Raw genomic sequence first — 24989 nt, 5'->3', positions numbered from 1 at the left:
AAGCCATGTTTCGACCAGAACAATCACATCAAAGTTTTCACTCAAACACGACAAGTAACAGTCATTCAATTTAGTTCGGAGTCCACGAGGATTTTGATAAAATACTTTAGTGGATTTTATATTCTTGCCTGAGCGATGATGCACATTCAGATTTTTTATTGCGCTTTTATTTGCTCCGTGTTCTTGTTTCGAACAAAAATTAAACGCTTAATTAATACTCCTTCGGGCCATATCTCATCGTTGTTCATTTGTTGAAGTAGGTCGTAATCGGCTGTCACCTTAAAGGCGACACTTTTAGCATTTTCGCGCCTGGGTAGCCTTTCAACTTGGAACTGCTTATGGGGAAAAGTAGTTTGCAAATGTTCCAAAATCGCCTTCTCCTCTGTGTTTAATTCGAAATTACCAGCGTAAATATACATTTTTCTCGGTGCCGCACTAAGATTCAACGATTTTGCCTTACCCCTTACTGTTTGGGAATTTTGGTAATTTCGTTTCTTTCGTACAACATTCGTCCAATCGGAACTTCCATCTTCCAATGTTTGTGAATGCCGATTATCTCTTTCCTTCCATACTCCCTCCGCCCAATTGGAATTATCGTCCTCCAACTTACGATTAATTGTTGACTCGCTGTGTAAGTATTGGGGCTTCAGAATGTTATTGACCGGTGTTTTATTTGGCTTATCTTGCGGCTTATCAGCACTTTTTACCACTCGAATCTTTCGATTAGATGTTTCTTGTGGTCTTCCAGATATTTGGTAATGTTCCATCGGGACTTGAAGCGGCTGGATAAGATCTTCTTTTTTTGTACACATTTTTATTAAATCCAGATTAGTGGATTTAAGGTGTTCAACTTGTATCTTTAGCTGACGAATTTCATCTTTAAGGGCAGATACTTGCGCTTCCACTATGCCTGAAATTGTGTACCTGAATCGATCACTTTGCAGAAATTCAATAATAGATCTGGCATTGAAATCCACACTTTCCTTCACTTGCATATCACTACTTTCACAACATAGAACTTCATCACTGCTAATCACTTTCACGTCGTTAAGCCGTTCGACACATTTAGGATGAAACACCCTATCACACTTTATACATTTGGGACCCTTTACTGCCTTATTACGGCAGTATAAACAATTTAGATCGGACATGACGGGAAACACGTGTGCTCCGTTCGAAGTCATGATTGAACAAAAAAATGAATGAACGATATACGTATTCTACAGAGAAGTGATTTATCAAAATAAAAATTGAAATAACGATTAGAACAATTAGTAACATTAAACCCACCTTTCTTTAGTCCACTAGTAATTTCAGGATCTTTATCTGAATTAGGTACTCATTTTCACTTTTATTGAGAACATAAAACTGACAAATTAATTTTGAATAGACCGCGCAGGCAAATGTCATTCTTGTCATCTAGTGGCTCTTGTGAGCTTGCGCCTTTGCGGGTTTGTGAACTAGCATCCATCTTGTGTGATGTGTTGTGCGTTTCGTTTTGGGTTATGCCAAGGATGCTTGGCAAAGTTTTCGTTTAGATTAGTGCGGATTAGTGCCATACTTGATATGTAAACTGTGTAAACTAAAGTTTTTCAGTCGTGGGAGTTGTTAGCCGAAAGAAGTATTCTTGTAAATATACAGAATCCAACAACTGGTGCATGGAAAATTTGTGAGCATCATTTTGAGGCAATAGTTTTATGAATGAAAGAAAGGATCGTTTAAACACCGGTTCTGTACCAAAACCTTACGACCATTCTGCAAATGAAGATTTTGTAGTTGTTGATGTCATCAGTCTACAACATTGACCGCGGTTTGCAAAGGTTTGGATCAAAAACCTTCCTCACATTCTCAAGATGGTGAAATAATGGACAGCATTTCCAGTTTTCATCTTCAAGACCATAATTATTGTGGAACAGCTGAAAGTGAAGTTTTGACAAACAAGCGTAAATTCGCGAGTAGACGTATTCCGCAGTATCCGAGGGATATTAAGACTGAAATGTAAATAGTACTGTGATTTGTTTTTTACTTTTCTCAAGTGAATGTTAATTTGTTGTTTATCTGTTTTCTTGAATTTTTAGAGTTTTATCTTGTTACATTTTTTTCTTATTTGTGTCGGTTTTTCGTTCAATATATAACTAATAAATATATTTGTGGTTAATTTTATTTTCCTACTATTAAAATTGTTAAGATTTTAAAGTGAAAAAGTATATTTGGTTTTTTTAAAACCAAATTTACTTTTTACACTTTAATATCTTGACAACTAAAAAAAACTTATATCTGAAAAAGGGAGCACTATAAAGACGGTTGCGTTCAAATTTTTCCCGCGGTCATTTAGTTTGCCACTGGACTACCAGGAGCGCTGTATTTTCCGTTGCCAACCTTTAACATAGGAAAATCAGTTCTTATCTTAGGTGTTCTGTGCTTCCACACTTGAATGAAAAAAAGGTGCACTTCTAACACTCGTTGTCTAAATAACTATTTTAACACTAGTGATAATATAATGTAACTTTTTTTTTCACTAGTTATTAAATCAAGCACGTTTGACAACTAAAATGACATATCACAATGGTTGCTTTTCGTAACTAAATTAGAAAAAAGGAAATTATGTGAAAACTACAAAAATTGATGTATGTAATTGACTATTACCCTCAGAAAATTTAAACCAATCATATTAATGCATATTAAAGAAATAACCTAGCAACGGAAGAATATATCAGCGAGTATTCTGCGAATATCCGCACTATCTGCACTAGAGCAATACTCAAAAAGTGAAAAATTAATAAATAATCCAAAATTTTTCTTGGTGATCTTCATGTGAAATTTTCTTCGGGCATTAATATTTTTTTCTGCAAACACTATAGGTAAGTAAAAATGTTTAGGCTATTAACAATATATTACTAGAGTGGAATATTAAAGATAAAGTAATTGCCATCATTTCTGATAATAAGCATCAACTTGTTAAAAATTCGACATATCCCGTGTTTGACTCACACACTGAATTTGCTGGTTACAGATATTTTAAAATATGAACACAAAGACATTTGTTCCTTTTTTAGACATAGTACTTTAGCTGGAGATAAACTCAGGCATCAGCAACGTCTTGCAAATATGCCCACTTTGAAACTTCTTCAAGATACGCAACACGATGGAACAGTACATTTTATATGATCAAACGAATATTGGAAGTACGGATTCCACTTACCTTGGCAATTGCAGATTGTAGTAAAGCCGCATCTGCTTTAAATGCTGAAAATTATGCAGTATTAAAAAATCTAGTGACAATACTTTCTCCTTTTGAAGAAGCAACCAAACAAATTTCTGGTGAGCAGTATGTCACAATCTCCCTGGTAATACCATTAATTTGTGGATTAGTCAGAAAATTTAATGATTTAAAAAATACGAGAGAGACAGACTTGGAACAAGAATTAATTACGAATTGTTTGACAGGGATACAGAAACGTTTATATCACTACGAAACGAAGAGTGTCAATGCAAATAGCGACAATATTAGGTTCACGAATAAAAAAACTTGGATTCAGGATAGCTGATCAATCAAATAATGCTAGTAAAAATTTAGTAGCAGAAGTAATAGCTGAAATGAATAAACAGACAAGGCCAGAAAACGAATGCACTGTTCATGAAGCGCCAAATAATCAGAATGTGGACGCAAATTTTTCCAACAGTTTGCTGAGCTTCCTCGATTTTAGAATAGTTGAAGCTTATTCAGCTGCAACACCAACGTCTGACGCTATAATATCAGTAAGACAATATCTAGAAAAACCACCGTTAAGTCGAGTAGAATGCCCAATTCAATTCTGGGATAATCATGAATGTAGATTTACAAGAAAGACTGCTCTAAAATATCTGTGTATACCCGCAACTGCCGTCCCTGCAGAAAGGGTTTTCTCCAGAGCTGGACTGTTTATAAGACAGAAGAAACCGAATCAAACCAAATAATCTTGACGGGGTGTCCAACAACACATTGCATTAAATTTTTGTATTAAGACAGTAATTGGACAGTTTGTTCTGTCTCAAATTGTGTTACCAAAAATGTGTTGACTACAAATTAACTACTACATTATTAACTTTTAGATTCCGTTCGGGACGCATACATTTTAAGACTTAATTTTAAATACAGTGTAAAATGCCTAAAAGAGCTGACTACGAGCCAAATATAATAGACATCGCAGTTCAAGAAGTCAAAAACGGCAGTTTCTATCGGAACGTGTCTATTAAATACGGAATACCAAAATCCACCATTGAGTTTAAATTAAAAAATCCTGGACACCGAGAAAGTTGTGGCCCTCCTCCTGTTTTGACTACTGAAGAAGAAAACTCTTTAGCAACGTAAGTCAATAAATGTATTGATAAAAAATAGGCAACATTTTTTATTGATATGGATGGCTATTAGATACAGCAAAAAAAGGTTTTCCTAGGAAAAAATATGACATATTAACCAGTGTCCAAAAATTTCTTATTGACAATCCAAGACAGAACCCTTTTAAAGATAATCGTCCTGGGGATGGATGGTAAGTGGGTAAGTGGGTAAGAGCATGAATGTTTCTGGGATCTTTATAAAATATGGCAACATTTTAAAAGTAATGTTGAAAAAAAATTCATATTATTGAAAATAGGGTAATTGCGATTGATTCGACTTCAAACGAATCACCTGATTACCCTATCAGCGTCAATCATTTTAATTTATGTGCAACGATTTGGAAGGTACGAATTTTCGAAGGGACCCCTGCAATTCGAAATTCTGATAAAAAAAGCGCCACTGATCAAAAACGATGGCAGATAAATAAAAACGACCTGTATAAATTTGATTCATAATTTAGCATAGAGTTCAAAAATAAAATCAAACTGGGTAGTTTCCATTTAAAAAAACATAACTTTAGTGTTTTTATAATATTGGGACACTCTGTATATATACCGCAATATTTTACCAATATGCAGTAGAAGCGTAGCTATCATCTAGAAAAAAGAAAAAGTTGATATCTTTAATAACAAACAAGTTATGGAGCTTTTTCGCAACTCTGGGACACCTGTATATTATGTATTATTATTCTCGATAGTTTTTGATAGTTTTCTCCCGTTATCTATAATTTTGAATAGTCGAAATTTCGATGTTTTGCCATCACTATGGGAAACTATCGATAATTTAATCGATGTATCGATAGGGAGCCCCACAATCGGACTATCGATAGTTACAAATTTTAGTATCGATAGTTCAATTTTCGATTGGGCCTTTAACTGTCGAGCGAGCATTCGTTCGGCTGAACGCAATACTTTTAATTTTGTTGTGTGCTTTGTGTTAGTTTCAATTTTTTAATTGAGCATTATTATTTGGGGAATTATAAATTAGTGGGTTAGCTGGTTTGGCAAGTCTGATCTGAATGATATGACTTATGTCATTTTTGTCCCGCTACTCCGTCTAGATCAGTGGTTCCCAACCGGTGGTCCGTGGGACATCAAAAAGTAGTCCGCGAATTTATCATCAAAAATACTAACTAAAAATTCTACGATAATGTAAATTTCAAATGTTAGCGGTTGAAATTAGCGTTGAGCCGCGCATTGGACAGAGGCATGCACATGCGCTGTGAATGTCGTAGTCTTTCGGATTGGAGTTCAGACGTGAAGTGGGTGAACAATACACTATCCCACCTCCACCCGGCGGCACGGCAATTTTGCCGGAGTACATACACTATTACGGATAATACTATCAAGTAATAGTGCAGTGCTTATCAACATAATTACCGGCGTCTCGCCTCCACATTTTGACTTTTTTGTGTTTTATGTTCTGTGTCAATGTTATATTTATATTGTTTTCATTTGTCAACAGTTTTCTATGAAATGGCACCGCCGAAGAGAAAATATGACAACGATTATATAAAATTCACCGCAATTGAAGTCAATCGGGAAGCGCGACCTCAGTGTGTGATATGTGCCACCGTTCTCAGCAATGATGCGTTAAAACCCGCAAAGTTGGAACGTCACTTAAAAAGCGTTCATCCTAAATTAACTGATCGGCCGCCAGAATTTTTCGCTGGAAAATTAGAGAATCTAAAAAAAATGAAGCTTGGAACAAGTGGTACAAGATTTGAGTCATCTCAAAGTGCACTGCTTGCATGTTTCCAAATTGCGGAATTAATTGCAAAATCAAAAAAACCACATACAATTGGTGAAACATTAGTTAAACCTTGTCTGCTAAAAGCGGTGGAAGCAGTTTTAGGTGAGCCGGCCAAAAAGAAAATTCAAGAAATTCCGCTATCGAACAATACGGTAAAAGTGCGAATTGAAAAAATGTCCTACGATATTGAAGAACAGCTTTTGGTGAAAGTAAAAAATTCACCTTATTTTGACTTACAGTGCGACGAAAGTACCGACGTTACACAGTGTTGCCAATTGCTGGTCTTTGTTCGATTTTTGGATGAGGATAACACAATTAAAGAGGAACTATTAATAATGAGAGAACTGCAAACTTCATCAAAAGGAACGGATGTAATGAAAATAATAAGTGATTATTTTCAAAAACATGATATTCTGTGGGAAAAGTTAGCTGGCTTCTGTACGGACGGAGCTCCCGCTATGCTAGGATCACGCTCCGGCCTAGCAACATTGGTGAAAGCAAAAAATTGCAGAACAGTAACAACACACTGTATGATTCACCGCCAAGCACTTGCATCTAAAACGTTGCCGAAAGAGTTGGCGAACACAATGAAACTGGCGATAACATTGGTGAATGCAGTCAAAAACAGTGCGCTTAATACGCGTATTTTCAAAAAATTGTGCGCTGATTTGGACTCGAAACGACACGAAACAATACTTTTTCATACGGAAGTTCGTTGGCTATCGAAAGGAAACATGTTGGAAAGATTATATGAGCTGCGAGAAGAGGTAAGCGTTTTTTTAATTGAGAAAGGAATGACCGATTTGTTGGAACAGTTTTGTAATCCAAAATTCGAGATACGGCTGGCCTATCTTGTGGACATTTTTGCACACTTAAACAAACTTAATTTGCAACTACAAGGTTCGCGCAATACGAAACTGGAGGGTTCCGCAAACATCTTCGTGTTCGAAGACAAACTTCGCGCGTTTATTTGCAAACTCGAGCTGTGGGTAGGAAAAATTGAAGCAACAAATTATTTGGCGTTTCCGACGCTCAAAACTTTTAGTGATGACAAAAATTACTCGCAAATCACAGCCGAAATTCAACAAAATGTTATACATCACCTCCACGAACTTAAAAAGGAGTTTACAAGGTACTTTCCGCAATTCAACGATATCGAGGCGGAAGCTGTTCGAAAAACAATTCGTAATCCTTTCAGTGTTAACGTAGAAGAGCTTCCGGATGAAATCCAAGAGGAAGTCATCGAATTGAAAAATGATAGCAACTGCAAGGATACGTTCGAATCAGGCATTAACCTCGAAAAGTTCTGGTGCCAAAAAGCAATCTCATATAATAAGCTTCGACATAACGCTTTGCGCCATCTTGTTATATTTTCAATAACTTATTTGTACGAAGAGGGATTTTCCAATCTGCTTCTGATCAAAAACAAGCAGAGAAATCGGTTGGACGCTACCAACGACATGCGTATAGCTTTGAGCAGCAGTATCAGTCCCAGAATTTCGCAACTAGTAGATAAAATGCAAGCGCAAAAATTTCATTAGTATTTTTTTCACATTAAATATTGCATTATTATAACATGTATTCAACGACCAATAAACGAATTATTTGGAATTACACGTATTTTTTATAAGGGGGTCCATGACACAACATACTTTTGCCTCGGTGGTCCGCTGCATTGTGAAGGTTGGGAACCACTGGTCTAGATTCTAGAACGCTGTGCTCTAGCAATCTAGCACATCTAGCATGTCTCTAGTCTAGAGGTTCTGGTTTCTGGTGTGGTGTGGCCCGCTTTTCAAGGTTTTTTATAATAGACAAGAAAACAGTGTACGTGTAATTTTCCTAGCAGGTATTTCCTAGTATTGTTCAATCGCAATTCGCAATCATTTGTGCATTAGTTGAACGAGTGCAAATTGTTGATGGATCAGCTAACCTGGCACCATTTTTCTCATCTGTCATCTAATTTTGCAACATCAAGAAATCTATGGTTAGCAACGGACGTTTCTTTTTTTAATTACCGCGTATCGTCCCTTTACAGCCGATTTCTTATTTTGTAGAATATCTCAACTCAATCCATCTCAACCATCTCTATTAACCGAACCCAACAATTGAGTACCTCAAATAACTCGGACCATCCCCACGATCCCGTCGAATATCTCGATCATCTCGACGACTAACGAATCTCGCCACGACCTGGAGCAATCACTACAACCGAGGAGTTGAGTTCATCTGCACTAGGAGGAACGGCAAGCAAACAGATCAAACTGTTCCGTTAACTTACACACTGTCACTATCCTTTTCCGACCGCTCCTTCAGAGCAACCTTTCTGTAGCCTTTCTTTTTTTTACACTGAATCATCATTTCGTTATATTAACAGTTGTGTAAGAGCCTTGAAAGCTATCAATCTATTAATCATTAACTGCGCATACTAGTTATTTAACTCTTATTGACAACAAGTTCATAAATAAATCCAAGTACGAGGACACCCTCTCTAACTACGTTATTTATTTTTTTATTTTACCTTAATGTAACATCGTCTGGCCTAGCTTGAGTCCTTACCAGCGGAGGTACCTCAACGAACCCAGCTCTACCGCGGGTGGCGCCCCAACCATCACCAAACGAGCTAGGCAAATTATGCCCTTTTGGCCAGATCGTACCGTGGCAAACCTAACAATGAGTCTTTCATTTGCCACGTGCACATTGGGTAAAAAACAATATTCATCAAGTGATAACAATCAACTAAGTGATTGTGACCCAAATGATGAAAATCCCGATGATCCACCACCATAAAAAAAACTAAACATAAACAGTTTTTCCTTGTTCTTCAAAATTCATTGGCTCTATACATATATGTAATTATAAAAAGTTCACCTTGATTGGACCATTGGAATAATGATTGCAACGGATTTGCAACCATTCTCTTTTGTTGAAGACAAGGCCTTTACAAAGTTAATGTATACTGTAGATCCAGCTTATAAGGTTCCTTCGAAGAAAACCTTTACTGAAAAAATTATACCTGATTGATATCGAGCGATCCATTGAATTTGTTAAAGTTGGCGCTGGAATTGAAGCCGTAGGTCTTTTTGAATCGATACACTTATTTGTTATAAATTAATGTTACAAAATGCTATAGTTTGTCCAGCGAGAGACTGGTTGACATAAAAATCACTAAATTCTACGCAGAGAAAGTAGTACCTAGCGCGCGTAAAATTTGAAATATATCCTTCAAGCAGTAACATTTTGTGCCCTGAAATTATGCTCTAATTACTGAAGTACCTTAACGAATAAGACATAAAATGAATGAAAATATTACAGTTGCAGTATTTTACACGAAGACGTGTACCTACTCGTGATAACTACTTGCGTCAAGAATATTAATTTAAAAGTAAAACCTCAACCAACAAGATCGTTTATATATCAATTTTATAAGTATCAATGCGAAATCAAACGACTTAATTTTGCTGGTCGTGAAATGTCTACGAAATTGTTGTGTTCAAAATAGCGGAAGATCAGTTCGTGAAGCAAAATATGGGGAACTTCTCAGGGGGCTAGGAGTTGAAATAAAACAATTCCTTGGGTTGAAGGACGCCTGTATTTAATTTTTCAAATAAATAAAATCAAATACGTTCTTGTTTTCACCTGCAGTAACTGGTTAATTTCAAATTAAATTTCTGACTTACACAAAATTATGGACAGTGCTGCTCGAGTATCCTTAAGACATAATACGTAGGTAATATAAACATAAAACAAAAATGGACAACGAGATCGTCAAAGTTAAATTAAATCCTGAGACTTCCTGCAGACGTTTGTCTCAATGACCGACTATCGTGCGCCTGTCCGAATTCAATTTGTCTTTTAAAATATATTTTAGAATATTAACTTTACTTATTGAATAAACATCAGAAGAGCCTGTGGCGGTAGAAGACTGAAAATTTAAAAAAGAAATATTTCATTGAAAAAAAACTAGCTTTACAGTACACAACCCTTGTCTTACTGCTCTGCACCATATCATTGAGTTGAGTACAAGATGAACTTCTTGCTTAATATTGCAATGCAAGCGACCTTGAGTTTGACAATCCATATCCAAAACGTTTCGAGTATAACTCGTTAGCATCTCGCAGAGACCTTTAAGAAAAATACTTTTAACCCTTGTCTAATCTGACCTAATTAATGATGATGTCAATAAAATTATGATATAATACTATTTTGTGTTATAAGGTATGAAAAGCAACCTCCAGTGGACTTTCAGTTGTAAGTTTTTCATTTATGAAAAATGAATAAGCACTTGCATCATCCTCTGGGCTGCTGGGTTGCCAGCTACAGTCAAATAGCTTCGGGTTGCCTACAAAACAGTTTTAAAGCAATATAATTAAATTTAAAATATTATCTTCATACCTTTGCATCAGTCTAGATATTGTTCGTGATATCACTAAAGGGATTCATGTTTATAAATAGAAATGTCACTTAAAAAAGGCACTCGAAGGTAAACAATAGGGAACTTATAGAACAGAAACAAACTAACTAATCTTAAAAACTTAGAAAGTTTAAACACCACAAAAAAAAATAGTTAAGCAAGAAATAACGAACAAAGCACACATTACTCGGAGGTTAACAATACAGAATTTAGTCAATACAAATCAACAAATTAACTTATCCCAGATAATTAAAAAGTTTTAAACACAACAAGATACCTCACTTGAAGACGAAAGAGCAAATAAGCCACACACGGTGTTGACGATTCAAAATGACAGCGGCAACGACAACAGCTGAAATTTGCCAATTTGCTGTGACATCATAAATTGGCGTAGGATTACAATGCCGGCCGAAATTATTTCAAAGGTACCACCACAATAATTTATTTTATTACATTTTTTTGTATTGTATTCTAGTGCATTTTGTTGTGTTGGGTTACAAGCCTACAATTTAAACTCTCCCAATCTCTTGCTGGACGGAGTTTATCAGTGGAGTTAAACGAAGGGCTCGTTTGTGCAGCATCTGTTGTAACATTGTTTAATAAAATAAACATTACCATTGTAATTTTTCTCTTAATCCCTCAAATCCTTAATTCGTCATTTTCTGTTTTACAATTGTCATTAAATGTGACGTTTGTCGCGATAGTTCAAAACTAGGCATGCGTTGACAGTTCCAGCGCCAACTCTAATAACAAATACAGAGTGATCAACAAGAAACCAAATCAAGAGTGCTACCTCATCTTTTGTTTTATCGAAACGTATTTCTATCATGGATCAGCCGCTTTTATTTACTTGTTGTGGACACTCGTTTTGTTGGTTGCCTACCTCTCAAAAATCTATCATTAATAGCCTTTATAAATTTTTTGTAATTCATGAATAATAGATTTAAAAGCAAGTTATAATTAATTATTTATTATTGATTAACGAAAAAACACACAGTTACACAAAATTCCTTCATAAGGCACAATCTTGAGTTACAAAATTTTAAAAATAATTATTTTTCACAATTCTTTGTTTTGTTGTTTTCTGTAAGAAAAATGTAAAAGTTATTATTCTCTAAATTTTGGGTAATTGAGAACTTACTCGTATCTTTTCTAGCAGTGTTTAAAACATTTAAATTATTCCAAGGTCAAAAAATAAGTTTTCACAAAAACTGCTCAAAATGTTCTCCATTGTGGTCCAGACAGAATCAAACTCACCTCTCATAATTTCAAAAACCCTTATGAAGCTGTCAATTTGTTTAGGGTAATGTGTGGGTTTTATTTCTTGCAACACACAAAGGGAAACAAATTAATATCCTTCTTAAAAAATTTCTGCTAAGTGCCATAACACAATTTAACTTGTTGTCTTAAACGCCTTATGGAAGTTGAGGGATGTTCCTTGATAATTTGTTGAACATTTTGCACCATTTCTAAAATTTGAACTAAGGACTGACCTGACTTCTTCTTAATGATGGGTTATGATTTGCTAAAATTAGGCACTATAATTTTAAGACATTGATAAACTTGTTGATAACCAATACCATCAGGTTCGGACATCTGCCTTAAAATTCTTCGGTATAAGGGGGTACAAAGTAAGGCCAGTCTTCATTTTCTTGTTTCACCCTCTTTCGAAAATAATCTAATAAAAATGCCTTCTCTTTAATGGTAAAACCCATTTTACAACTTATTCTGGGGTAATTATTGCTTACAACTTCAATAAACGTCTGTAAACTTTGCCGAAATCGAAGATTTGTTTTCTAGGTTAAATCACTTAAATTGTCAACAACAACAACCTTGAATTTTGAAATGTGACATTTAAACGAAGCATCTTCGTACCAGTAGCGTCGCGTTTGGCAATAAAGATGATAATTTACTTACTCTTACAAATGTAAAATGTTGCTCTTGTTAATCTTATAAATTGTTTCCCTTATCTTATAATAATAATAAAATGCACAATTATAATTCCAACGTCTAAAATTCATAAAGTATCATTTTTATTAAGTAGCGTTTGAGACCATAAATTGTCTACGCCCATGTTTTGACTGCTTATGTGCATATGATTTTGCTACGACGTGACCGATAATTTGCAACGCTTGCTCTGATTTGGATTCTTGTTGATCACTCTGTATAATGGATCGCACGATATAACGAAGCAGTGGAGAAACTAATAGTATACTATGCAACGAGGGAGTGAAATGCATGATTTTTACCCGAGGTGCAGTTTGTAGCCCGAGGGTTCGACAAAGCACACTGAGGGTAATAGTATGTTATACATCAAGGTCGAGAACATATTTTTCTAAGCCGAGCTGGATTATTACCCGAGACGCTTCGCGTTTCTACGCGCTTCTACGTTTCTAAAGTTTAAAAACAATGATTATTTACTTTGCCGCATGTGGGAAAAATTCACCGTCACCGTAAAACAAAGTTTCCTGTGACGTCAACAGTGCAAAGTTTCCGTCACAGGACATGATTCGTTCTCAAAAATCAAGAGTTATGTTGTTGGTTGCCAATGTGATGCAAAAAAAAAACATCAAAAATGTCATTGACGTGTTTCACTGAGAAGTTTAATTTGTGATAAAAATATGTCCGAATACGGAAAACAAGAAGAAATAGCTATTTTAGCCGAAGAAGAAAAAGCTGTAACACTTGAGTAATTGCCATGAAAATCAAGAGAAATCTATGAAAAAACTTTCAATGAATTTTTGCTATGCTGCACCCAGAAAAACATCGCTGACCACCAAATTAATGAAAACGTTTAACTTGTTTACTTCAAAGAAGAGTCGCAGAAATTCTGCCCATCTACCTTATGGTCCCACAATTCTATGATTCGTTCGGTTATGGTTTTAAAGTATGGTATCGACTTAAAACAATATAAGCTTTTATATACATTCCTGACGCGGCAGAATGAAAACTACAAACCGAAAAGTTAAAAGTTTTGGAGAGAAAAGAATTAACACAGTTTTTCCTGCAAGCTCCGGACGAAGAATTTTTAATGATTAAAGTAAGTAGATAACATGCCTTATGAAGGCAAAATTTAATTTAATTTTACATAGGTTGCTTTATTGATGGGACTCGGGAGGGGCTTGTCGACGCGAAGAGCTAAGCAATTTGACGATACAGAGGATGTCGAATCTGCCTTACTTGTAAGTGTTAACAACACTAAAACAAAGGTCGACAGAACTTAACTTTGAATATAGACATAAATGTGAATGCAAACAAGTGATTTTGTTCATTCAACTACATATTTCAATACAATAGCTATTAAAATTAATTGTTGTTCTTTTAGGTCTTAGGGCGCAAAAGGCATTATTTACACACGCAAATAGCAAAATAGTTATTTTTATGTATGTATTAAGGGCGCAAAGTACGCGTTTTTGGCCCGCTGAGTGAGATTAGAACCCAAGGCGAAGCCAAGGGCTCTAACACGACAAGGGCCAAAAACGCCCTTTACGCCTGTCATACATACAAAAAATTTTGCACGAGACACTACTAATACATTCCTAAATGAAAAAAGAAAATGCATTTGGCAAAATTCAATAGCACCCGGGCTCCGTCTTGGAAGGCAGGTCCTGTATATCCATAGTAATAAAACAATGGTTCTGTTATTTATAAATTTAAATGAAAACCACAATTAAAACGAGAAAGTTTCAGCTCACTTGTATAAATAACGCAGCTTACTTATGTAACAAAACGAAGAAAATGATAGCTGCTGTACACCACCCGATGTGGCAGAAGCTGCAAATTCAGCAGCCTTGAACTTATTGCCTTTAATGTTAAGGAAAATTTATGAAAAGACATATGGCCCGACGGCTGAAAACCGGCTCTAGGGCTGAAAAGTGCTATTTTACGCCCGCTGACAGCGTCTTAAAATTCAATTTAATGCCCGCTCGTGCAAAAAGTTCATTTTCTCAGTTCATTGAAAAGTAAAACAATTAAAATTCGCTCCTGAAAAGTTGACAGATTTCACTTACATATTTGGTTTTGCGGATTCGCCAACGATATAACTTACAGTATGATAACTTTCGATCAAGCTATTTATTTTAAAGCCAAAGAAATCCAATGGCTGAAATCGGAAGAATGTTCACATTTCATTATACGCCTCGGTGGATTTCACATAATCTTAAACTTTTTAAAAGTGACAGGACAACATATGTCCAATTTGGGGTTAAATGATATATGGTCGGAGTCCAACGTATGTGGAGAGGCAACCGTTGCAGGTATTATGAATAGAAGAAAGTGGAATAAAGATATAAGAGCACACAAAATAACATTTTGAGAATTTTAATACCCATGTTTGAAAAATGGTTAATTGACAATAAAAGTAACTTAATTCATGTTCTTAATGTTTCAAGATTAATGGCAAATGAAATAAGTAACAAAATTAAAGGACGTGAATCCTTACATGATTTCTATCAAATCGTAAAAAGTTCAGAGGACTTGTTGGAAGCATTTGTTGAATTTTTTGATGATCAGTCTCCCACATTTAAGTTTTGCTGTAGTTATATTGAACTGGTAGAAATTTTGTTGGAGTTCCTATACAGTGAAAGAGAGAATTACATTTGAGAAGTTTTAAGAAAATGCTGCCCATGTTTTTTGCTTACGATCATAAGAGCTACGCAAGGTGGGGTCCTGTGTACAAGGTATTCAAGTTTTACCGCCCGCACGATTAACCCTATTAAAAAATTAGTAAAAATCACGAAACTTTAGGGCTACATTCCCTTCATGTAATAGTCTAAGATCCCACTGCATGATTTCTACGTTCATCTGTTTTTTAATTAAAATACCATTATTATAGATAATTATGAATAGAGAAATATGTTTCTATCAAAATATGGCCGCAAGTATTTTTTAATTAAAATTAAATTAATTAATTTTTTCCAAACAGTTTCGTTCACTTCTTTTTTACATAAATTATAATTTATTTCAAAGAGAGATGTGTAAAGAACTTGAAAAGTTTGGGTTGCCATTTCTCAGTTGGCCGCAACCCCTTGGCAACCGGGTGTAAACATGTACCTCTCTGTTTAATTTCATAACGTATCCTCATAAATTATATATCAAACTAAAGCTAATTTTTTTCTCTACACGATGGAATACGGTTGCTTATGGAAAAGTGGCCGCGAATAGGGGTAACTGTTAAAAATAGATAAGAGCGAAAGAGAGTTAGCGCACCACACCGTGCATCAGACAAGGATGCATTGTGCGTGGTTAAAATTAAAATGACACTATCTAATTGAGCAAAAATGACGTGAAGTTGGCAACTGAGAAATGGCAACCAAAACTGTTTAAGTTCTTTACACATCTCTCTTTGAAATGAATTATAATTTATCTTAAAAACAAGTGAACGAAACTGTTCGGAAAAAATTAATTAATTTAATTTTAATTAAAAAATACCATATTTTGATAGAAACATATTTCTCTATTCATAATTATCTATAATAATGGTATTTTGATTAAAAAACAGATGAACGTAGAAATCATGCAGTGGGATCTCGTACTATAAGGCTTCAAACGTGTGCAATCAATTTTCCCGTATCACTTCATTCAGCCATAAAATTTAAAAAATTGATTTTGACCAAAAAAAATTTTTTTCCCCTGCACGCTCCAAAGGAGCGTAGGGTAGTTGATGATTTTCCATGCAATCAGAACAAGTCTGGCGCTGAGGGCAGTATTTCTCCACCAACTTCACAGACTCTCTTCAAGTTGTTAACCACACATACTAAATTATGTTAAAATAACTTATTTGATCGGTTTAGGCCCTATACGTGATGTTTGATGCGCTGAAAACTTGTTTTCATTTATTTTTCCCAAATTCCATCTTTCGAGGTTTTCGGTTATATGCCACTTTTGAGAGAAGTATTGGACCTGCAGCAATTTAAAGCTAAATAAATACACTTCAAGTTCATTACCCATGACTTTTCTCATGGGGCGAGTATTTTTGACGATATTTAATAAAATAAGAGACGTAAACAAAAAAAATTCACTTCTTGGAAAAAATACCCAATATTTGAAGAGCTCTATCTCGGAAACTGCTGCATGCACAAAGTTCGCTTGGGCCTCAAACTGTAGCGAATTTAATCTAGTTTAAAAAAGGTAACTTAAACTTCTTCTGTGAGACTCATATTTTAGGAGATATTGAGCAAAAACTGAAAATAGTGCAAACATTTTGCTGTTCTTTGGCTACCACGTAGCGCGCACAAGTCTTTCGAAGTTGCAAATTTGGCGTTTTACTCTTGGCTGAGATCCAAACAACATATTAAAAAATCAGAACTACATGACCTTTTGCAAGGTCGGACTCTTTTTTATGTTTATATTGACTGGACTAACAGCGTCACACAATTATTTCTGAATTTTTTGAGAATTTTAAATCGATTAGAAGTGTGTGTTTTCGCTCGGGCGGTAAAACTTGAATCACCCTGTACTTATATGACATGTAAGAATTGCCAATTAAAGCTTCGGCTGTCTATCAGGAATTTTTGAAAGGAAATTTTGTAGTGCAGAGGTCAGTTGGTGAGTTTAATAGAATTTCAGTGGATCAGGCTCTTGGCCATATCAATAAGGCATCAAAAGACGCAGACGGAATCATTGGTTTGACGAAGAAAAGCACTTGGTTAGGAGCCAGTTTACAGAAGCAAAATTAAGTTCATCGTAATCCAATGCGAGATTAACTGAACACGTGATCAAATTGAACCAATCGAAGTTTTCGGATTCATGAGTTAAGCGCGCATTAAAATTTAAATCCAATTAAATATTTAATTCTCTTTCTATAAACTGGCCCTAGATGAATGGTATCTAAGTTGTAACGAAATAACAAATACGTTTTTGTCTTCGCTGAAACTAAATGTCTACACTGAAAGTCAAAATATTGAAATGGGAAAACAACGACTTGTAGTTGACAAACTGTTTTAATTTTGCAAGAACAATTTCTTAAACTTTTTAGTTTTTACCCAAAATGTTGAACATTTAATTTCTATCTCTTCAAAAGAAATTTTTCCTAAACAATTAGAAATATCACGGCTCTGTGCAAAGGAAAGAGATGAAACTGCACTTGGTTTTTTTATTGAAGCAATGAATACAATGGACTTTTATAAGCCATTGAAAAAATTAAATACGTGTACTAATGTAAAACGTAAACCTGAAAAGTCTGCTATTAAATGTGAGACATTGTTAGGACAACAGTTTCTACAGAAAATTTTGGTTGCAAAAAAAATGGGAAGATTACGGCCAAATTTTCCAACATGAATTGCCAACGTTTCCCATGTCTCTGGCAATAAATGGACAACTGAACACACCATCCAATAAAAGCGCATTGAGCAACATTATTGAAAGTCATGCACGGTTTGTGAACAAGAACCTCCCACGCGAAGAAAACGCTAAAACGTGTCACATATAATATGATCTTCAAAAATTAACATGCTACTCAGAGAATTGATGTTGTATTTATTACGAGTAGATCATTATAAGGAAAATTCCATCAAAAATGTAACCAGGAAGAAACGAGGACCACAAACCGGCATTCTTAAAGTCATCGAAAATTCAGACACTCTACTTCCTCAACAGGGGCATTTATTTATTCATTTGGTTCAATACAAGAAACAACTGACAAATTTTTTGTCCAAACCTTAACGCTTGGCGGGGCTTGCTGAATGCTGGTCCGCAACGTCGCTCATGGCTAAGTTGAATCCGAGTTCCTTGGCACAAACTTCCCGAGTTTGTGGTACTTGACAAACGTCGTTTGTTTTGCTTTGAAATAGTCATATTCAACTCAATCGCTGAACTTAGAGTAGCTGAATTTGTTGACTGAACATAAAGCAGCTAGGACGTTTCCTTTGACTGAATCACGGGTAGGCAGGGAATGTTAAGGTCGTAAGGATAGGGTTCCACAGATTACCGGACCATGCAAAGCCACTCACTCCTTCTATAGCGTGTTTGTCGAACCTTGCAAATTAGCTTAGAAAAAAAGATGCTAAAGTTCTCGTCTAGTGCTCGCTCTCGCTCGAACGGTCCGAAGTAACTGCCTTGCTGTAATGTTCATGACTCTTCTGGTTTTTTTTTTCTGAATTTTGAATTGTGTTGCTTATGAAATCAAGTTTGCTCAACTTTCAACAACTTTCCACGTCCCCGTTGTCACTTCGGACTTGTTCGTATTTTCCAGAGGGGTTTTAGCGAAGCCTCGTTCGGGAGGTCTAGGGGAATAGCCAAAGCTCACTATTTTCCTAGAGTTCTGAATGAGTAGTGTTACGGGGGGGACGTCCTCGTCGCCGGAGCAGAGTGCCAATGGGGAAGGGGGGGGGGAGCGCCAAGGGGGGGGGGGGGGACGCCAAGGGGGCGAAACTCCAAGGGGGGCGAAGCGCCACGGGACGATGGAATCCACTCGGGGCCACCGAGCGTCTAGGAGCGACGACGGTGACGAGCTGGAGCGGTCAGACGAGGGGTGGCTGGGCGATGGTGCCAGCGCAGGGACCCCTTGTTGACGGCGGCAGGTATGAGGGGTGGCTGGTCGATTGTGCCAGCACAGGGACCCCTCGGTTTGTCGAAGAAGACGATGTCAGGTTTTTATGCGAAGCGAGAGATGGTTGGGCGCTAGTGCCAACGCAGGGACCTCTCGGTAATAAAAGCTCAAAATGGTTCAGAGTTTTTTTATTACAGCCTCCTTCACGGTCTGATCCGGAGTGCAGGTTCACAAAATGAGCCCCATATTTATATGCGCCCGGCTGAGGGCCGAGGCGCCAAGGACGGCTCCTGATTGGTCCGGCCGGAAACTTTGGTGGCGCAGCCGAGAGAAAACCTGTGCTTATAAAGCCTGCGGAACAGCCGCGCGCGCGTACTATAGGGCAGGTCTCCTCGTCGACAACACCTGGCCCCGGCCGGCTCACAACAGAAACAAACTTAACTATATTTACAAACTTAGCTTAACTTATCTAACTTATCTAACTTAACTAACTTAACTAACTTAACTAACTTAACTAACTTAACTAACTTAACTAACTTAACCTACGTGTTCTGTATGTGTAGTTTTATTTGCACTCTTCTGTGTGATTCACAAACCCTTTTGGAACGAATCTGGTATTGTTTAATTTGAAAAAAAAAAAAACACAACGTAGGGAAATTAACGAGGTACGATCACGCGCTCTTGGCCATTTTTGAATTTCGCGGGTTTTGTTTTCATTGCGTATGTTGGTAAAAAAAAAAGATGGCCGATTGGTGGGATTTTTGAATTGCCCATACGGTTCATCACAGAAAATTCTTTAAGCAGAAATGTTCAAATTGTTACCACGGGCACAGGCACACAGGCAAGAAAAATAAATTGGGATGCATAGGTGCTTGTAAGTGCATGGCCCAGAAATCCTGCAGAAATGCATTAACAATAACAGCAGCCGCATCAGCTCCACCAGTTCCACAAAGTGATCTAGAAAGCTCTGAGGACGAGTGAACTCTTATTAACTTTTTCGTGTTCGTTTCCTGAGATACATAACCGGGAAAGTGGTATATAACTAAATATACAGTGTGGAAACTTTAACTGGAATAATATTCATAACTTGGACATGGGCGATTTTTGTAAACAATCCCAAAACAGGTCGATTTTTGTTTTTCCTTGTCAACATTTTGGTGCATATGGTTTTTACATATGTCCTCCCGGAAGTGCGCAACTACCCCTAACTTTTTTTTCAAGTGTAAGCGTATGCCAAGTTACGCCTCGTTTGAAAGCCTACTTCGCAAGGAATACAACGCACTATTTGTTTCCTGAATATTTTCAAAGCCTACGTCCTAAAAAATAAAAACCAATTTTATAAGTTGAATTCTGTTTAATGCAACAAATATTCAAAATGGGCACCGTTTCTTTCTTGGCAAATTGCAAATCGATACGTTTTGTAACATTTCTGGTGAGATTTGCCTAATTTCATGGCTAATACGGGGCTTAGGGTTTTCAATACTGTTCTTTTATTCAAGGTGGCACTTATTATGGGTGTTATGGGAGCCTCTGCATGTACATATCAGAAGCCGAAAGTTGTAGGGAAAATCAGTAATTCCAGACAAGAGTCTTTTATCAAGATCTGTCGAAACAGAGAATTCAGATCAAGAGACAGAAGTTGAACTAGTAGAAGATGACCAGAAGGAAGAAACGAGACCGAAATATATAAAAAAGCGCATAAAAAATCAATAAACAATCAACGAAGGAAATTCTACAGTACTATCGCGGCCATCCAAAAGTGAACGTTTTTTTTTTATAGTTTATATATACTTTAAATCATAGACGTCCTAAAATGTCAAAGTTTGACACTAGCGATAAAAAATTTATTGAAACTATTTTTTTTAAATGCCACATCTCTCTCCGATGCAGACAGCTAGGGCTATTGCAAAGCTAGAAGAAAATTGGTCGTTGGCTGCTGTGGCGAGAGAACTACATTGCAGTAAGACTTGCATCTTCAATATAAAGAGGGGTTGGCAAGAAAACAGGCTTAAGAGGCCAATGCGAATAGGTGTTGGAAAGGTTTCTTTACTAAAGTTTACTTTCACTTTAATAATGTATTAATTACTTCTCAGTCTCATTTTTATTATTACAACTTTTTATTATTAAAATAGTAACGCCTGCTGCACGAACGCCAATGAATACAGCCTGATTTAATCTAACGAAAAATACGGAAATTTTCGCAAGCTATCGTTCACTTTTGGATGGCCGCGATTGTACCTGTTTTTAACGCTGGCCCTAGGGATTTACATGCTAAAAAGTTTAGGGTCTGTTAATGAGCTTATTAGTAGGAATTTTACTTTGTTTTGTTTTCAGAATTTAATTTAATTTTGTTTAACTTGTATACAAGAATAAAGACTCATTTCATACATATACCGGGTGTATTATGAAAAAACTTTGGTGCTGTAACTTTCTTATTTTTCATTCGCTTTTAATAAATGATGTGTCAAACAAAATCGTTTTAAATGGGCTACAATTTGAATTAATCCAATATTTGTTCTTGAGTTCTGTTTTTGACAAATGATACTCAACTTTTTTTTTCAAATTGCACCATTAACTTTCTTTTATAGAGATTTTTATTTTGAATATGTTTCTATGCTCATGCATTTGAACAATGGCTATCATAAACGCTCATATAATAATATAATATACTTCATTAATAATCCCCTTAAGCACGCGGCTTCAACAGAACTTGATGAACTTGACAGGGAGCGTAAAAAGTGATGTGGTAATATTACTACATCAATCATTAATTAACTCTATTACGAAAAGATTGTTGCAATATCTGAAGGCGGCCACCCTGCAAAATCCCTTATCTGAGTTCGGGAAAACTGGGATTTACCGTTCGTAGGGTTTTCGACGCAGTAGACATTGCAGCTGCGCAAACGACAGACCGCTTACCTGTTGGAGAAGCTCAAGTGGCTTCGCCCCAACAGCAATCTACAACTTCAACAAATAGGTCGATGGAAGGCTTATTTGGAGGTGACCTGAACGCTCAAGATGTCACCTTGTCCCCCTCAACTTCCTAAAGGCGTGATTGTTTACCCACATGATACCCTGCCCCTTCCTAATGTGGATCGCATCAGTGAAGTCACACCAAAGAAACGTCGCCGCTGTTGCACAGCGATTGCGACATCGACGTCTTTTATTGAAGACCTCAAACAACAACAACTGAAAGCTCGTAAGCAGTTAATCAAAGTGAAGAAAGTCCGAAAGCATCTACTTACTGAAAGTTACAGCGACAGCGAGATCCAGACCGACAAGATCAGTCTTCATAGTGATACAGACAGCGGCTCTGAGTTTGAACCAGCACCAGAACCTGCTGCCCCCGTTCAGATAGAAAACCTTAAAGAAGGAAACTGGATTGCAGTAAGCTACAATGGCGATCTTATTCCGGGTAAAATAGTTCGGCGTGAGTCTGCTGGCTTTTTGGTGAATTGTTTAGAAAAGACGAATAAAAATTTTCGTTGGCCAAAAAAGAAGACCTGATGCTTTATGAAGAAAAGGACATAAAAATGTTATTGAAAGGACCAAAAGAAATGAGAAGAGGTTTCTTTATTTTCCAGAATTGTCAAGCTATTCCTGTTAATATACAGGGTTATTCACGAGAGGGGTACTGAATGTTTATTTTCCCGCAACCTACAATACCAATGACAGTAACTACTAAATCAAATGAGGTAAGATGGGGTAAGATCGTCTTTGGGGCAAAAACGTTTACACCTCATAATTGACGCATTTAAATGCATAGATAAAATAAAATACTATAGAATGCAAAGTCAAATTGATTCTAATTTATTGAAGTAACGTTTTACTTTTAATAAACATGAAGCTCTGCAGCGTTCATCAATGTCACAATGTGGGTGGTGTTCCTCGTCATAGATTCCCCAATCCTAAAAAATATCCCGACCGTTTTCAAGAATGGCTGAAACGAGTAAATAATTTGCAGCTATTTCAAATTGATCCGATCAAAGTTTATAATGAACATACTGTTTGTAGATTACATTTTAGACCTTCTGACTGTGGCCCCAACAATATACTCCAAAATACAGCTTTACCTTGCTTAAGAATTCCGAATGGTAAATCAAAAAATAATTTATTTAAATTAGCATTTAACTGTCATAAAGTTTTTAGAATATCCAAATACTAAAACAACTACGTCATCTTTAATACAAGAAGCACATAATGATGATGATGATGATGTAATTATGCAAAGACAAACATTTACCCCCTGTCCCGACGATACCGTGAATTCCCAAATTTCTAGTTCACAATTATATCACGAAAGTTTAAAAAAAATGAACCCGTCCAAATAAAAAAAAACGTGAGTCCTGCTGTTGCAACTGCTAAAGAACATAACCGCACTTCCTTAAACTATAAGCGAGCAGCACGAAGAAATAAAATTAGAGCAGCTTCTTATCGGAAACGTTTGAGACAGTTAGCAAAATTTGAAGTTAAATTAAAAAGCAAAGTTTTGGGAGACGATACTTTAAATTTTTGTTTAGCACAGTTACGAAAGAGAAATGTAAAACTAAAAGAGCGTAGATACACCATCGATGAAAAAATTTTGTCATTGGCATTTTCTAAACAGTCGGGAAGGGCTTATTCAAAATTAAGGAACTTTGTATAATACTAGAAATTCTACGTTTATACCTGAAAGGGTCGTTACCTCCCTCCCTTGCAATTGTAAGTTTAGTTAGGCCTCTCCACCTTTTTACCAACATTCGAGATCTGTACCTCAACCAGCACAGTTCGAACCGAGTGAGCTGATAAAACTTTAATAAACTGTTATTATTGTTAACAAGTCTTTATTCAAAAACATTCGACCTCACCGGGTCAAACATTACTTCGAGTCCTTCGAGCCGGATTTAGTGCGAACAAGTACAACGTGATCAAGAATGACTGAATCTGTTGGTAACAATGAAAATTTGAATGATTTGGGTACCACTGTAATCTAAACGCATTTCCGGTTGTCAGCTTTGACAGAGTTGACGGGCGAATTTGACGTTTACCATTAAAGGGTCATTTTTGTAATAGCATAAACATACCCGACATAACCTATTTTTTTTTAAATGTCGTGTCAAGTTAAAACATCCGGTCAATGCCAATTACGAAACAGAAAAACACCAATATTTTTCAATTGTTTCATTGCCAACAGACTCAGTCATTGTTGATCACGCTGTAGTACAATTCACAAAATCAAACCGCGAGTTCTATCGATACACGTGGTACGAAACTTCAAGAAGAATCGCCACTTCGAGAAACTCCATTCAACCCAGGATTCAAAGGTTCAACTTCCGACAACGTCCAAGGCAGGCCCTCCAAACTTTTTTGGACTTCCTACTCGTCAGACAATTATGTCCATGTCAAATAAAGTCCCAATTAATGCTGGATTAAACAAATTAGTATTCGATAATTTAAAACAAGCTGCTTCAAAATTAAATAGCCGTGATAAAATGTGTGCCTTAATTTTTGACGAAATGTCTATTATGCCTCACATTGACTATGACAAAGGTACAGACAAATTTTATGGTTCCTAAGATTTTGACCACAGCTGCAGTTCAGAAATTGCTGATTATGTTCTGGTATTCTATCTTCGAGGACTGTTTAAAAAATGGCAGCAACCAATTTATTTTGCATTTTCTTCATCGGCAACAAAATCATCAGTTTTAGTAGATTTAATTAAATTTTTGGTTCAAGAAATGCAAAATTGCGGATTGAAAATTTTCGTAACAATTTGTGATCAGGGACAGCCAAAGCAATCGGCTATAAATTGTTTACTAAAAGAATCCACAAAATCGTATATAGAAAAAGGTCAAGAAGTAAAAAGGAGAATTGTGCTCCGAAACGAAGAAATTATTCCGTTATACAACCCACCTCATCTTATCAAAGGGGTTAGAAATAATATGATTACAAAAAATTTAATTTGGGAAGTAAATGGAGAA

General features: G+C 36.2%; 1 protein-coding gene and 1 long non-coding RNA gene across 3 annotated transcripts; one reads left to right on the top strand and one right to left on the bottom strand.

Annotated features, from left to right (window-relative positions):
- The first annotated feature begins 6864 nt into the window (after positions 1-6864).
- LOC138125856 (zinc finger BED domain-containing protein 5-like) lies at positions 6865-7671 on the top strand. Its single transcript, XM_069041402.1, has 2 exons — positions 6865-6897; positions 6946-7671. Exons 1-2 carry the CDS (start codon positions 6865-6867, stop codon positions 7669-7671), a joined length of 759 nt encoding a protein of 252 aa, XP_068897503.1.
- Positions 7672-10279: 2608 nt separating this feature from the next.
- LOC138126737 (uncharacterized) lies at positions 10280-13842 on the bottom strand. 2 transcript variants are annotated; one of them, XR_011157940.1, is made up of 4 exons: positions 12122-13842; positions 11683-12066; positions 10523-11625; positions 10280-10469 (listed from the first exon to the last, which is right to left on the bottom strand). It is a non-coding gene; the product is annotated as an uncharacterized lncRNA (long non-coding RNA). The 2 variants fall into 2 exon arrangements; XR_011157939.1 differs by having other exon boundaries at positions 11683-13842.
- Between the last annotated feature and the right edge of the window lie 11147 nt (positions 13843-24989).

This window comes from Tenebrio molitor, chromosome 3 (genome assembly GCF_963966145.1).
Source record: "Tenebrio molitor chromosome 3, icTenMoli1.1, whole genome shotgun sequence".
Taxonomy (NCBI): Eukaryota; Metazoa; Arthropoda; class Insecta; order Coleoptera; family Tenebrionidae; genus Tenebrio; species Tenebrio molitor.
The sequence above is the reverse complement of the archived record's forward strand: the minus strand, read 5'-3'. Positions and strand labels throughout refer to the sequence as shown.